Source organism: Protopterus annectens, chromosome 5.part1, assembly GCF_019279795.1.
Source record: "Protopterus annectens isolate FY-2018-M chromosome 5.part1, PAN1.0, whole genome shotgun sequence".
Taxonomy (NCBI): Eukaryota; Metazoa; Chordata; order Ceratodontiformes; family Protopteridae; genus Protopterus; species Protopterus annectens.
The window spans coordinates 536,393,351-536,410,288 of record NC_056736.1 but is presented as its reverse complement, the minus strand read 5'-3'; the positions used below and the strand labels follow the sequence as shown (position 1 = coordinate 536,410,288).

The window sequence follows — 16,938 nt, the reverse complement described above, 5'->3', positions numbered from 1 at the left end:
ACACACACACACACACACACACACACACACACACACACACACACGCACATCACATATCATATGTACGGCTGATTTATATTCTCAACCTTCATGTTTCATATGGCCAAATAAAGTAATTGTTTTATTTACAGAATACGAATGAGGAGCACATCTCAGATCCCCTTGACCCCATGTCTCCTTGCCTAAGGAAAGAAAAGACGCTTTCTTCTGAGAACAAACTGCTAACTAAATCGGATACCCCAAACTACTGCAGCCTTAGTCATGCACCGTTTGTAAAAACTGAGAAGGACACTGAGCTGGACAATAACTGGAGGAGCACAGCATGCAGAGTAAACAGGTATAGTTCAGAGGTGAAGAGCTTACCAAATGGAAGGTACAAGACATCCCTAAGAATGTCTCCAAAGCGCAGAAGCACCCAGCTACGAGAAAGAAAAGCAACACAGATGTTAGCCATTGTCCTTGGTAAGTATCTATGTTCAAAACCAAAAAACTAAGGGTTCAGACGTCATCAGTGTTGACAAACTCTTCTGTTTTAATTGGTAAAAGAGAGGACTAATTTTAATAACTGTCAAAGGTATTCAGCAATTGTTCCTATGCTAATATATCCCAACAGAGCTTACATATAGGAGATAATGCTTTGAATTAAAAAAGATAAAGACCTACAATATGTTGGTTTACTGACTTTTTGCTAACTAGAAGATTTATTACTAAAATGCATGTTTATTATTCTAGGTCCCACTCAGTGTCAGCTATTCGATCTTTTCAGCAGTGTAGTAAACATCTTTCCTTTCCATGGCCATACTTGTCTCCCCAGCCTGTCTGGTATGTGACAGTACTGTTGCTTCCTGCCATTCCTGATGGACAGCAAGAATGGCTGAAAACATTCCAGAAATGTCTTATAGATTCACTACTTCATAGATGTTTAGTAGGCTAATGACCACAAGCCCCTTTTTAATCCTAATCATGCATCCCAAATCTCTTACAAGTTCTGATACCCTTGATAAGTGTAAGCAGGGGCTTGGGAGATGAAGCATTTACAATCAGGGACCTGGGAGAGGAACTATTTACAGGCTGCCTGTGTCCATTAGAAACATGGGTACCAAATCAGGGATGAATTTCCTGTTCCCCATCAAATTCTCCAAGTTACATTTGAACTGGGTTAGGGAGGAACTCTGTTTCACATGGATGGGGACCCTATTCCAGATATGGGGTAGTCCCTGGGATATACTCCTGTCTCCCCAGCAGGTCCTACTTATATCACAGGCAAGGTTTAGGTATGTACAACAGGTAATTCTGGTGCTGTTTGTTTTGTGGCTATGCAGGAGGTCCATCAGAGTGGGGTCTGATAATGCCCTGTATGCCAGGCATAGATCTCCTGTCAGCAGCCTGTAGGAGACAGAATACAGGGATAGGGCCTTGAGGTGGTCTACATAAGATGTTTTACTTATGCCCTATATAGTTTTAGTGAGGAACCTCTGTGGACATGCGATTTGTTGGATATATCTGGTTAGGTACATACCAAAAGGAGCATTGTACTCAATGACAGGTCTGATGAGGGCTGAATACAGTGGAACAATGACTTCCTTGGACCTAGATGCCATACCTTTGCTTATAAGTTACACAACATGGAATGATTTCCTCACTACTGTAAACATGTGATGGCCAACGTTTAGATTACTATCTATGTGTTTCCCTAAGTCCCTGAGTTACCAGGGTTGGATGACTTCCTGAAGGATAATATTATGCATTTCTTGGCATTTAGTTTCAGTCCATGGCTCTGACAACAGTTGTTTGGCTGTGCCAGCCCTTGCTGGACAACATTTGTGTCACTGTGGGATTCAATGACTGCTCCTAATTTGCAACTATCTGCAAATTTAGTCAGCCAAAGATGATTGACATTGGCCTTGACTTCAGAGAAGTAAATACCAAAAAAACAAAAAGGAGAAGTCCAAGGACAGATCCCTGAGGGACTCCACTTGTGACTGGCCTCTTTGTAGTGATGGACTTCCCAATTCTTGCTTCCTGGGTCCTGTCTGTGAGCTACTAGGCTAGCCACTGGATGACATATGGGTTTGTACCTTACCTCATGAGTTTGTCAACAATGCCCAAGTGGGGTATTGTGTCAAATGCCTTGGCCAGGTCAAAGTAGACAGTGTGAACTAATTTTCCCTTATCCATTGCTTTGATGAACTTCTCAAAGTCCACCAGGTTACATAGGCATGACGTGCCCTTCATGAAATCAAACTGGACTGGGTCCAGTTTCTGGAGGTTTACTGTATCATTATTGATCATTTCCATGATAATTCTTTCCATGGCTTTACAAATAAGACTAGTGAAACCTATGGGTCTGTAGTTTTCAGGGTCTGTAGATGGCCTGCCTTTGTCCATAGAGATGACTATTTCTGTTCTCCATTCATGAGGCATCAAGCCTGTTTGGAGGCTACAGTTAAATAGCAATTCCAGAGGGATTGACAGGTCATGTTTCATGCTATTTAGAAGGCATCCTGGGATATTGTCTGGGCCCATTGATGCAGTGTTTTTGGCCTTAGAGAGAGGATTTAGGACATGCTCCCTAGTGATAGCAGGGGGAGATATGTTTAATGGTATTTCCTGAGGGAAGGTTGAGGGGGAGGAAAGGATAAAGTTGGAGCTGAATTTGTTGGCCATTAGGTTTGCTATATCTTCTGGCTCAGTATAGGTTGCTCCATTTACAATGAGCTGTGTACACAATTGTTTATCATCATTGACACTGTGGACATAGCTAAAGAATGCCTTGTGCATGTCCTTGCCCTAGGAGGCCAAACTTGCCTCAAATTTGGCTTTAGTAGACTTTATTTGTCCTCTGAGTTGTTTATTTAGCTTGATGAGTGCTTTTATCCTGCTGCACCTCCTCATGTTTGTCATGATTTTCTTCCTTTTGTTATATCACCTATTGATTTTTTGATTCCACCAGGGTGGCTTGTTATTTGAGTTAGTTCTGTACTTCCTCTTGGTCGGAACAGCTGCCTCTATGCAGCTATTAACATGCCTGTATAAGGTTTCTGTGAACAGTTCTGTATGGGCAGCAGTGTTCTCAGTGTTTATGGGAGCTTGAAATTTTGCCAGGTTATCACTTAATGGCAGGAAGTTAGCCTTAGAGTAGTTCCTGTATTTTACAGGCTTAGCTGAGGGTTCAGGTTTTATTTTCTCTTTAAAGCAGACCATTTTGTGGTCTGACCTTACCAGAGAAGGCATTACTCTAGGGGGTGTGCAGCACTCTCTCATATTAGTGATGACCAGATCCAGCATGGTTGCACTCCTTGTTGATGTATTGACAATATGGTCCAGGGAGTTTACAAAATCCAGGAATCTCTGTGACTGTATATTTCATGTTGCATAGGATTTCTGGTTAGTACTATGGTAATTAAAGTCACCCATGAATATGCTATTGGGTTGGATGGTGAGTGTTTCCAGGAAGTTTAAATACATGGTATGGGCTTCCTGAGTCATAGTGGAGGACCTATACCTTGCAAAGAAGTGGGATTGGATTTTGCCTATGATGATTTGAACATGGAGTAACTCAAGTGCATTGTCCTGTTTGACCAGCCTTGAGGTATATTTATTTTTTATGTAAACTGAGACACCACCTTTAGTCCCTGCTGGTGTAGTAGCTGGTCTAAATGTGTGAAAGACATTATAAACATGCATTGTCGGTGTGCTCTCCATGGCTTCAAACCATGCCTCAGTGACCACACAGACCTCAGCATTTTCTAGGGTGAAGAGAGTTTCTAGGGAGGGGAGTTTTTTTGTTTAGACTCCCACCATTGAGCAATAATATTTTTTAGATTTTCTTGGTTTTGATTTGTTATGTCAGAAGTACTTTCAGTTTGGCATTGCCTAAAAAGGCACTATGGGGGAAGACGTTTTAGCTGATATTTGACAGCCTACAAGGGGGAGGTGCAGACGATCCCTGGCAAAGCAGGGTGGTCTGTTGACCATCTCCTTCAATGCTGACAAATATTGCACCCCCTCAGAATGAGACCAGAAACAAAGCCAGTTATTAAAGTCAGTCATCTTTTGTTCGTATTCTGGCATCATCTTTGGAGAAGGTAAAATGCTTCTCAGTGCTAAGCTTATACCAGCCTGGGCACACCCTCCAAGAGCTCCATGATGTCTCTCTTCATATAGTCTAGGGAGGTGCATCTCAAGTCATTTACATCCACATGGACTATGACTGAGTCATACTGGTACTTGTGGTCCAATGACCTGAGTGCATGCATAATGTGGCAGATACTATCCCCTGATAAGCAACTGACCGTGACTTTCTCCTTACTCAGCCTGGTGAGAAGGACATGACTGTGTCTCAATGACCAGAATGTTGGATTGTGAGGTGGCTTGCCTTCTGGGCTAAGAAGTTGATGCTCCATTATATGTAGCTGTATGTGTTGATATGGATGTGGTTTAGAAAGAGTGCATTCAGGGCTGCTGAGGGTATTTGTCATGTGTACTTCATCTAGGAGGTCTTTGGGGTTTAGGAAGATCACATTTAAGTGCCTCAGTATATGTGGGTCTATATGTCTGCTTTGAATCGTGTGTGATGGGTGCAGCATGTGTACTACTGACAACCTGATTGAGATTATGAGTACTTTTATGTGAGAGCTTTGCCTCAAGTGACATTGTGTAAATACATCACTTATCAGGTTGTTTGAGGATTATCAGTAAACATGAGACCATTTTTATATTGCCTCAAGATGCCTATATCCACCAAGCTGGTAACAGAGATAGTGGGAAAGTTCATATCCATGGCAACAGACCCTTTTTTATTGACTAGACAGTTGGAGTGAGAACACAAAGCAATGTCAGGAGTATCCGGTATGCAACCCTGGGGACAGTGATTGTCACTGTAAACTAGTTGTCCTGTGTGCAACTAGGTATTGCTGAAATTTCAATAGTGCTTTTACAGGAAAAATGTCACTCAAGGTGTCCGTGTCTATTCAGGGCACTGCCAAACACTTGACAGGAAACTAATATGTAGACCCTGAAAATTTAAGGATGAAGTATTTAGGCAAATATTCTGAAGTTAGAAACAAATCAATCAGCATTTACTGAAAAGAGTTAGCTTCTCAGCAATGATGAAGATAGGGGAGTGAATGGCTACTGCCTGGCTACTACTAGTGCTGGTCTCACCACAGCTTCACACTACTAGGATACAATGCTCTTTTGCTTCTTCTTTTTCACCAGAAGCAAAACATTACCACCAATCCCAGGATGAAAAGCAGGCCTCAGCCTGTTTGGTGATCCACAGTCTTGTCCCAGATGATACCAGGGTCTGTAGGTTTGTTGAAGCCTTTTACTGGTAGATGCCTTGAATAGCAACTAGACCAATCAGGAACATCAAGCACAGACACTCACTACCCAATCAGAAACAATCATGAATCAAAGCATTCTACTTCTTCTCACACCAGGAGTAAAATATAAGCACAAATTCCAAGTTGTCACCTATGAAAGCAGTTATTAGGCTTTCCATTGGTCATCAATCTCTAGGAAATAAAGTCCCTGTGTGCCTTTTCTCACCAGGAGAAAACAGAAGCACAAATCCCATGATGATTACTGAGAGGCAGAATGTAGGCTCTCCAGTAATTGGTTGTCTTGCAACAGATGCTGCACTTTTTAAAGGTAAGATGGAAAAAATGTGTTAATATCTTGAGCACTGCAGTGTGCACTAAGTAGTTAGATATTAAAGAAGGGGTAACTTAAACTTAGGCTGTCTAAATGAAGATATACTAATTTTAAAAGATTGAAAGAGGGTGGGCATGTATTCTGGATCTATGAAATACAATGGGATGACTAATAAATTAAAATAGTTTAAAGGGAGTGATTTCACATAGTGACAATTTTGTATTTACTCACAACAGCTAATGAAAGGGGAGAGGGAAGAAGATATGTGGTCAAATCAACATAAAGGGCAGGCAACTATAAAGACAGTTGAGTTTAAGAACACAACAGTTCCAAGGTGGGAGGGTGAGAAAAAATTCTGTGAAATTTCTGTGTGACTCACAAGAGACACAGCTGCAGTCTCTTTCCTGGTTTTAATATACAACTAAAAGCAGAATACAAGTAAAACACAGTGTAAAGAAAACAAATATCATTATACAAAATATAAGAAGACAATAAAGTAATAGAAAATACTAGTAAGCAAAAGCAACATAATCTTTCTCTCTAAGCAGGCTGTGATAGAGTCTGGGTGAGTTTTTCCAGTATTCTTGTCATCCTGTGTGTTACTGAATGTTTTCCTTTGCTTTCATCTAACCTTGATTAATGAGTTTCTGCTTTTGCATAGCATTCACTATCATGAGGCTCTGATTGCACTTGCTCTGTCACTATTTACAATAGCACAAATGTTGCAATCTGTACCTCTCCACTTGGCAGGGATTTTATAAAACCAAGCTGGAGAGAGTTTCCCTGCATGGCACAGTAAGTCATGCAAGAGATGATTTGTACATTTAAACAAATAATGTGATGAAAGTTTAGTTTTCAGCAACAAATATTAGTCCATTGGCACAAAACAGAAGTCCATTGGTGATTCTTTCATATAGTGATATATATTCTTTTTCAAATTTGATTAAAACATTTATATGGAAAACTGCTATACTTTGAAAAGAAATAAACGCAGGCACATTTAATAATCAAAAACTATAATACTGGCTCCAGTTTCATTGAAAGCAGCAACAAGAAATGTTTGAGCAACCTAAAAGTGACTTATTTTTTTTTGATCATGCTGTAAATGAATTGCATTTTACACCTTACTCTTTAACATGAATATACTCCCCCAGATTTACTATTCTTCCATGCAGGACTAGCTTAGTCCTGCATGAAAGCGGCCATTTAGGAGCAGGACGGCAGCGCACCATGCATATTAATGAGACGCGCTGCCTGAGTTCCTAATCTTACATGGAGCATGTAAGAATACAGGGAGCATATCTAGAGCAGAGTTCTCAAAATATACACGCCCCCACAATGAAGAACAGCAGAAAGGCCCAAGAAATGAGCGAGACCGCTCATAGGTGTGCACATATCCCCACCAACATTCCCCCTGGTGTACAACAGCAAGTAAATACAAATAAAATGAACAAACCTGTATTTCTTTATTTTTTAAAAATCCAATTAAAGCTAACAGTAGGTGCGTGGGTGTGCCCATCATTTAGCTACAGTTAATGCAGCTTAAATGGCTGAAGAGGATAACAAGGAAGATATATGCAAATGAAGCAATATAGCAATATAGTAGTGGGAAGAGCATTTGCCTTATGAGCAGGCATTCCTGGTTCGAGTCCCACTGTAGCACATTCCATTTTCCATGGCAAAGCACGTTATAACCAATATTTTAGTTGCATAACCCACTAAATAACGCATATTTGTGAATTGGAGTATTGCAGTAAATGCACATGTGAGGTGTCAGTGTCATAATGAATAAAGCACTAGTAAGCAGGTTTAAGCACCAATAAGCAAGTTTAAGCCCATTTGCACAGGGGTAAGCAATGCACACACAGGTTAAGCAATTCTGAAGCTCTCTGTAAGCATCATTAACCAGAGGTTAGCATTGCTCACCCTCTCGCAAACCCACACAAACCCACTTACAAATGCTCAAAAGTGCCTCAATCACTCTGTATCCAATGGCTCTTGTTCTGCCCATCAACAGAATAAACAGCCTTGCAGGTCTTGAACCCAGGACCCTATACACTATAGTCACAGTAGTTAACCACCAAGCCATCACAGCAGTACAGAAGACTGAGGTATCAGCAAACAAGTCTTCACTATAATAAATTCAAACTGAACCTGTGAAAGGAATCAGTATACAGACATATGTTCCATAACCCACTACATAACATAAATATGTGAACTGGAGTACAGCAGTAAGGCCAGAAGACAGGTGTAATTGTAAAAGAGTGTTGAAGTCCCCAGCAAAACACAAGGACCCCATAGAGTGTATGTACACATGAATCATGGATAACAGGCATACATATAAGATGTAATGAATAATAAATCAATGCCAAAAAGGAAATATAATGCAAAGTCAAATGTAAGCAATGCTAAACATTGCACAGGCCAGCTTTGGAGGTGTAAGCAATGTCTAGGCCAGCTAACTCAATGTGGCCAGTCTTATATCCCTTCAAACAATGCCAACCTTAAGTAAGCAGGTTTGCCCATAGCTTAGCCTTTTCAAAACTGGCCAATCACAAAAAAGTGTGGGAAATCGGCCCTACTTAAACCCAAGAGGCGGGAATACATCTCATAACTGGTTGTAGCTTCCCTTGCGGGTACTGTGCCAGAAAGGGGAGAGGGTGTGCACTTTTGGGCACAGCGCTGGTGCATCCAGGAGTCCAGAGTCATGGCAGGACTCCTTGTCAAAGACCATGACCAAAGACTGCTGCAGGGCTAGTACCAGGGTTCCCAATATAAGGTGGAAGCCTGGGACCATCTCGCCCTTGACCTCACCAGTGCCACTGGCATATCCCGAACTGATGAGCAGGTCAGGCATCACTATGCTGACCTGAAACAGCATAAGAGGGACCTCTTGGAGCAGTGGATCCAAGAGGCTAGGACAGCAGGGGCTGTACCAGCTATGTGTATCACCCCACTATGTGTGTATTAATTGCCACCTCATGTATATCATGGATAGGTATGGCTAAATATTTCTCTTATGTCCTCCACAGCTGCAAGGGAGTGGGCCACAAACCAGGAGGCCCACGGAAGTCACCTGGAGAGGTTGCGATGTGAGGCAGGTCAGTAATACTCTCACATTTACTGTCATAGGAAATAAATCTAAAAGTATTAGTAAATTAATTGCCTGTATAAAACCTGTATTGTTTAAGGCAAATACTGGAGAATATGGCAGGAAGAGTCTCATATAGCTTGTATGTAGATAAAAGCATAATAGCTTGACAATAAAGGTCTAACTGCCGGACTGCATGTACATACTCTGGTATCATATGGTAATGTAGATTTGCAATCATGTAATAGTACTGTTGTATTAAGCATTACCCACACAGTGCACCATAAATAGAATGTGTCAGAATGCCTGTATATGACTGGTGTAATCCCCAGAGGTCATTTAGTACAACTGAGAGACACATAGACAGAAAACAGGGAAAATGCAAACAACAAAACCCGAATAGCACATGCAACTGAGATGTGAACTGTTGTTTTTTTAGCACACACAGCCATGGTTTGAATCCTGCCAGTGGTAGTAGTCCACATACAGAATCATACCCCACAACTGTACAGACATGTCCAGAATGTCCAGTAAAGTGGCCCATATCTGTTGCCTGTAAACCTGTCCACCTGGGAAATCAGTGGTATGATCCCAGACGTATAGTCAACAAACAGGAAATACAACTGATTGACACACATCTATGAGAACAAAGCTGGAACACTAGCAACTCCCCAAAACCTTATGAGACTAAGAAGTTAGGTATGTCCCATTTACACCCCCATCTTGTCAAGCAGTGGCCAGAGTGTGTACAGTAACAGAGTGTGATGTATGTGCATAATAGTAATGTGGAATCTGCTACTGTGTGTGGCAACAATCAGGTAGTGCTAAAAAACATTTCTTCTACAGGTCTGTCAGATACCAACACTGTGACCAGAAATACAAGAATGATACCCTGTACTGGTACTGTTTACATTGGTATTGTATGGCATTGTGAGTGATGCAGTTGCTCTGAATAATGAGGTATTACTCATCACTGTCACCCACACTGTCCTACAAAATATAACTGTCTAGGAAATCTGTATAAGAGTGTTGTAGTACAAGGTCAGAATGCAAAAGCACAGGAGAATTATAAGACAGAAAGCAGATAGGAGATATAAAGCAATATCTATATAGCACACACAACTCTGATGGACAGTGTTTAAGTTGTAGCAGACACAGCCATGGTCTGAATTCTGGGAGTGGAAGTAGGTTGCATACAGAATCATACCCCACAACTGTAGAGATGAGACCATAATATCCAGTATATGGGCCCATATCTGCTGCATGTCCCCCTGTCCCCCTGGTAAGTGTGTGTGATGATCCCAAATGTTTAGCCAGCAAACAGGGAATACAAGTGATTGTCCAACATCTATGTGAACAAACCTGTCACTGTAGCAACTCCCGAAACTGTTAGGAGAGTAATAAGTCAAGTATGTCCTATCTACAACCTCATGTTGTCAAGCTGTGACCAGAGTGTGTACAGTAAAAGAGTGAGATGTATGTCCACAATATTAATGTGTAATCTGGCACTTTGTGTGGCAACATTCATGTAGTGCTAACAAACATTGCTCCGAAGGGTACGTCGGATACGAACACTGTGCTGAGAAATAAAACACATTATACCCTGTACCAGTACTGTTTGCTCTGGTATTGTAGGGAATTATGAGTTTTGCAGTTTCTCTGAATAATAAAGTTATCACTGATCACTGTCATGCACACTGTGCTACATAATATAACTGTGTAAGAAAGAAGATATATGTGTGTGTCAAGTCACTAAAGGTTGAAGAGGGAAATATTCTAGATATGTCCCAGTACTTCTGCATGTGGTTAATACATAGCCAGAGTCTGTGCAGAAAGTGTTGGATAGCTATGTGCACAACATCAACCTGGAATCTGGGAGTATGTGTAGAAACAGTTAGTATTAACATACATTCCCTCCACAGGTATACCAAGTAAGAGGTGTATACTGCAGGTAAAACCAGTTCATGTATAACGATAACAACAGCCAAATTACTGTCCAAACTAAGGCTTTAGGGTAGTGTAGTAAGACGTATAAGGTGCAGATAACAGCATTGACTAGGAAAGTAATGTGGATTACAGGAATATACTAGTTATTAGTTGACATCTTTCTCCCCCCCACCATATCTCCAACAATAAACAACATACCCACCTCAAACGGTATGTAATGACTCCAATGTTCTGATAATGCCCTATTGTTTGATAAATATTTTAATTGTTCCCATGCATGTGCTATATTGAATTATGCCAACACTGGTGGCATGGCGCCATCAATGTACCTGCATGCTGTTCTTAATACCACTGTGGTCCCATATATGCATGTGTTCTGTTTGCTATGCAACTGTTCCGTATCTGGTGTTTGGGTTAATGGGAATATCTATGCATGAATGTGTTGACTATTACTAACCCACATATGATGATAAACTCTAAACTCTATAGCACGTTTGGGAAGGCCGGTCCCAGTGGACCCACCTGTCCTACCTCAGCTGGCCATGGCACCGAGCACCAGCATGTCTGGGGCCCAAACCAGGACCTCCCTGTCCATTGGTCCTGCACCACCTTCAGGTGGAACTGCCTCAGGGGATAGGGCTCACCCCCCTGGGAGCGGGCACGGACAGGAACCTGTCACCCGTTGCCAGGTCCGGGTCGTGGTATGTAGCGAGCTCATCCAGCAGCTTGGTGATCTGCTACACCAACTCAAGGGCTGTGTGTCGTGACTAGAGGGTCAGGCTGGCTCTGCAACTCAGCCCCCAGCACAGCCACCTTTGGGGTTGTGAAGGTGCAGTGGTGACTGCCCATGGGTGGGGACCTCAGTTATACTGTTTCCACTTGGGGGCTCATGGGCTTCCGATTTCCCAACACCCGTTCTTGTCAAGGTGTTTACCCCCCACTTGTGTCACATACCACCCCTGTATGCATCTTGTTTGTCAACCTACCCAACCTACCTCCCAAAATATACCTACTATCCCTCCCCAATATCCCACTCTCACCTGAAAAACAAAAGAAAAAAAGGGCAATCTGTTCCCCCCAAAAAATATTGCCTCCTACATAGCTGTCTATTCCACACACGTGTCCACTGGACACATGTAATCAGGTCTAATTGGTATCACAACTTATTATTGTTGCCCTCACCCATCTCCCAGGGGTTTGAGTGTCCAAATCTACCTCCAAATTCAGTGTATATGCACAGCTGCTGCTGTAGAAGAAGTGGGCAGCTATGGACCTTTCCTAGATATTTTCCCTACTGTCTTTCCCTCTTTGTGCCCCTTTTTCACCACTTATCTATCAACCCTTTTTCTTTTCTTTTAAAGAAATTAGCACAGGGATAAGTGGGAGTAAGCACTTTTAAGCAACAGTAAGTGGGTTTAAGCCTGATTGAGCGGCAGTAAGCAATGCCTACACAGGTTAAGCAATTTAGAAGCTAACTAAGTATAAGAAACAGTAACCGGAAGTTAGCAGTGATTATCTCTGTGCAAACCCGCTTACAACTGCCCAAAAGTGCCTTAATCACTCTGTATCCCAACTGCCCTTGTTCTGCCCAGCAGCAAAATAAACAGCCTCTGCAAGATTCGAACCCAGGACTCTGCACACCATAGCTAAAGTGACTTATGACTAAGCCATATCAGATATACCTAACCCTGATGTATGTACACACATATCATCCAGCCCAGTCATTCAACAGTACAAGGAATGTATTCTAACATGTAGATGTATGTGTGTGTGTATATGTATATATATATATATATATATATATATATATATATATATATATATATATATATATATACATACATATACATACAAATTCATACATCTATAGATATATATGTCTACATCTATATGTCTATATATATATATATATATATATACAGCAAGTTATATATATATGTAAGCAGATATATATATATATATATATATATATATATATATATATATATATATATATATATATATATATATATATATATATATGTCTATATAGGTGTATAAGGACATACATCTGTAGATAACAATGGGAACATAACAAAAACATATATGTCCACATGCACCGTTAATGGGGTTGAGAGGCCCCAATCAACATATGTCTTGTACAAATAGGTACCCCCCCCACAGCCAAACATGTCTGCTCTGCAACACACTACCAACTGTTGCAGATCCCATACCAGACCCTGACACGACATGGGCACAAGATGTTTAAAGTACTCCATCCCACCTGTATGATGCCAGGCTGGTATCAGTAACATAGGTTCATAGGTTCATAGGTTCATAGGTTTATACTAGGCTATCTGCCCTAAGGCATTTATAAGCCTAGCCCAAATTATTGTGGCTTACGCCACCCCTTATATGAAAAAATACTGTGCCCATTAGTTTGTTGTGCCTCTGTCCAGCAGTGACCCAGAGATGATTCCCGGGGTAAACCTACGATCTCCCATCCACAGGTCTAGATTTCTCTTGAACAGAGTCAGGTGCTCTGCCTCACATGGACCGGGATTTTATTCCACAGCATAGGAGTCTCTGAGTATAAATCTATCCCCCTCACGTCCTATTTATATCCGTAAGGTTTAAGTAAGTTGCTCTAGTGTGGTAGTGTTTGGTGGATTTGGATTTTTGAGGTGGAGCATGTCCATTAATTCGGGTTGGACATGGCCTTGTATGTCAGGCACATGTCACCTCTGAGCAGACGGTATGCGACTGAATAGAGCTGGAGTTTCTTCAATCTGGCAGCATATGACAGATTTTGGAGTCTTTATCCTTTTGGTGAGGAACTTTTGGTCTCTCCAATTGCTGCAGATGTCGGGTGAGATACATCCCGAATGGGGCGTGTACTCGATCATTGGTCTGATAAGTGAAGAGTACAGGGAACAATGACCTCACTAGATCTGGATGTGAATCCCTTCATGATCAGGTGGGCAATGTAGAAGGTCTTTCTAACCACTTTAGCAATGTGAGTGTCAAAAGAAGGCCACTGTCAACCTGGGTCCCCAGGTCCCTGATAACCTCTTCTGTGCTTAGTGGATTGCCACCTATATGGTAGCTTGGGGTTACCTTGTTTTTTTTTCTAAGGGTATGACTATACATTTTTGGCGTTTAACTTCAGGCCATGGCTCTGGCACCAGCTATCTGTTTCTGTGAGTCCCTTCTGAAGGATATCCGTGTCGATGCACTTTCCACTATGGGCGCCCAGTTTGCAGTCATCTGCAAACTTTGTCAAAGTCCTCCCATGTTGGCCTGTACTTCTGAAGTAGATGCCAAAAACAATAGAGGAGGAAAGGACCCCTGTGGGACACACCCAGCTTGTGGGTTCTGTCCTTAAGCCAGTTTGCAGCCCATCTTGTTGACATATGGGTTTACATTTAAGCTGGTAGTTTTTTCTATACCCGAGGGTGGGGTGTGTGTGAGCCTTTGCAAGGTCAAGGTAGGCTGTATGGACTGCCTTTCCTCATCAATGGCCTTGGTGACTATTTCAGAGAAGTCCCACCAGTTCAAAGGCATGATCTTCCCCTTGAAAAAGCCAAACTGGGTCGGTCCAATCTCTGCAAGTCCCTATATCTTTGTTTATGAGGCTTTGCAGACTAGACTTGTTAAGCTTATGGGGGGTATATTACAGGGTCGGTCGCCACCTTGTGGTGTGGAGTGGGACCACAGTTCCCACGCCCGCTTGGCCTCCTGTGCGTATCCTGTGGTAAGAGATTAAACAGCCAGCGCTGCCTTTAATTCGGGTTTTTGGCCTCATTTAGCTCGTGTAGCATCAGACACCATCCGGATCCCATTGATGCTGTGTTTTTAGCTTTAGAGAGAGCTTTCACCTGCGCGTTTGAGATGTCGGGAGGCTACACTCGGCTGGGATTAGTTATTCTCCTAGGGGGGGGAGGGGGGGTGAAGTTGCAGGAACCTGTCTGCCAGTATGTTGGCAATGTCTGTGGGTTCAGTGATTTTTGTATCATTTTGGACTAATTCTGAGCATATCTGTGAGTTTCCACCCAGGTTCCTAACTTCTCTCTCAAAATTAGGCCTAGTTGATTTTATGAGTGCTCGTATTTTTTTACTAATAATGATCAGGGGTGACTTCCCTTTTATGGATTTTGTTCTATCATGTAATAGCTTTCATATCATGCAGTACAGTCTGGCTCCCATAGGGAATGTACAATGTGGAAGCTATCAACATCCCTAGGATACATATACACAGACACATATATGCAGATGCAGCTATACATATATATGTATATATATATATATATATATATATATATATATATATATATATATATATATATATATATATATATGGGTACATGTCAGTACATCGACAAGTTAGAAGATCGACATCCACTTCACCGACACATGAAATAATTGACACCGCAAATCTCGGACATTTAACAGGTAAGAAGTTTAAATTTCGCTAATCATGCCTACCACACATGCATAACACTGCCACACTTACTAAAACATGGTAGGCATGATTAGCGAAATTTAAACTCTTACCTGTTAAATGTCCGTGATTGTCGATTATTTCATGTGTCGATTCATATGTCATATATATATATATATATATATATATATATATATATATATATATATATATATATATATATATATATATATATTTATATATATATATATATATACAGATATAGATATATATGTAACTACACATACACACGCAGAGATATGTATAGTAAGATACATATGTAGAAGGTGCACACAATATGGAACAGCCACTATGCGTACAGTTACCACCTTAACAACTGGACACTGTATGAGCCACCAATACAAATGGCAATCGTTGCCTGCAACATATACCCACAGAGAGTTCAAAGGATATAACACCACACACAGGTTTGCATAAATGGGGAAGCTTTATTTGTGTACTATTAAAGGTGTATATGCCATGTCACATAGCTGTTTAGACACTGGCATCCATATAAACAGAGTAATGCAACTGTGGAACAGTTATACTAATACAGTAGCCCAGAAAGGTATACAAATGTTGCTGTCCAGGCCTAGGCCTTCAAGTAGTACAATAGTAAAGACAGACTGGGCCACAGGATACCAAACAATCAACTGTATAGTTCAGCAGCCTCTATCTACACTCTGTACACAGTCCCTAGGGGGTAAAGAACTCAGTTGACACAATGGGATGTAACTGTTACATAACAAGGCACAACTGGCACCATCACAAGCATACTCACAGACAGAACAGTCTGTATGGCAGGAGGTGGTAGGACTGCATTTACCCAAGGTGGATTGTATGGTAATGTACATCCAGATACCTTAAGACAGCATGGACATGGTGTGTGTGGGTGGTCACATCTGCTTTTATCATGTGCACCATTGGCTACTGACAGACATCCTAAGGACATTATAGGACAGTACCACTGCTAGCATGTAATGCTCCTGTGGACTACAGCAGAGATATTGGCAAATATATCTGGACAGTCTGACACACTCTGGACAGTCCAGAGGTATACACAGAACCCCTTAGTGCAAGACATGTGGACCAAGCCTGACAATGTGGATGTTAACAGCCATGTAGATGGGTATAACATGTAACTACTGCTGCACATTTTCCCCCATAGGTTATGCAGTCACACACCCCTTTCTGTCTTGACACATGATAACCTCTGGTACGGTGGTGCCATGACCACATACTAGTCTCTAGATATTGACATACATCTGTCTGACATACATGACTGTTATGGTGGCCCAGCAGCAGTACATCTGGCAAGTATCTGGACATGACATCTCACTGGGTAAGTACACTAAGCTGCTAGACATGTAACAACACACTGTGCAGGCTACAGGCAAACTGGCTCAATACTGGGGGAATGCACATGTACCAGCATGTATAGCAGGCTCTACAGGCATGTCACAGCACAGAGTATGACACACCTGTGTGAAAGTCCATACCTGCAACCAATGTGAACACAGCCACAGCAACATATGGTAAGCTAGCGTAATATTACAGTATATGGACTATCTGTGTAACACCATTCTCATATGTGCCACTCACACACTAACCCTACATATACTGGGCCACTCCACAGTGTTTTCCGAAGCCTGTCTGTGGTATGGGACATGTGTGTGTATGACCCTACAAATGTGTAAGCCGATAGGGTAACATGCAGTGGAGCAGCATGTAACATCAGATAGAATAGGACCATGAACAATGACATCTACCATAGTCTGTACAC

At 41.6% G+C, this 16,938-nt stretch overlaps 1 protein-coding gene across 1 annotated transcript in view; it reads left to right on the top strand.

Moving 5' to 3' along the window:
• DRD3 (dopamine receptor D3) overlaps positions 1–16,938 on the top strand; it is a 1,635,526-nt gene that overhangs the window by 1,545,511 nt on the left and 73,077 nt on the right. Inside the window, exon 7 of the mRNA XM_044073157.1 lies at positions 132–462. Coding sequence (XP_043929092.1) covers positions 132–462 — 331 coding nt within the window. The remainder of the gene's footprint in view (positions 1–131; positions 463–16,938) is intronic.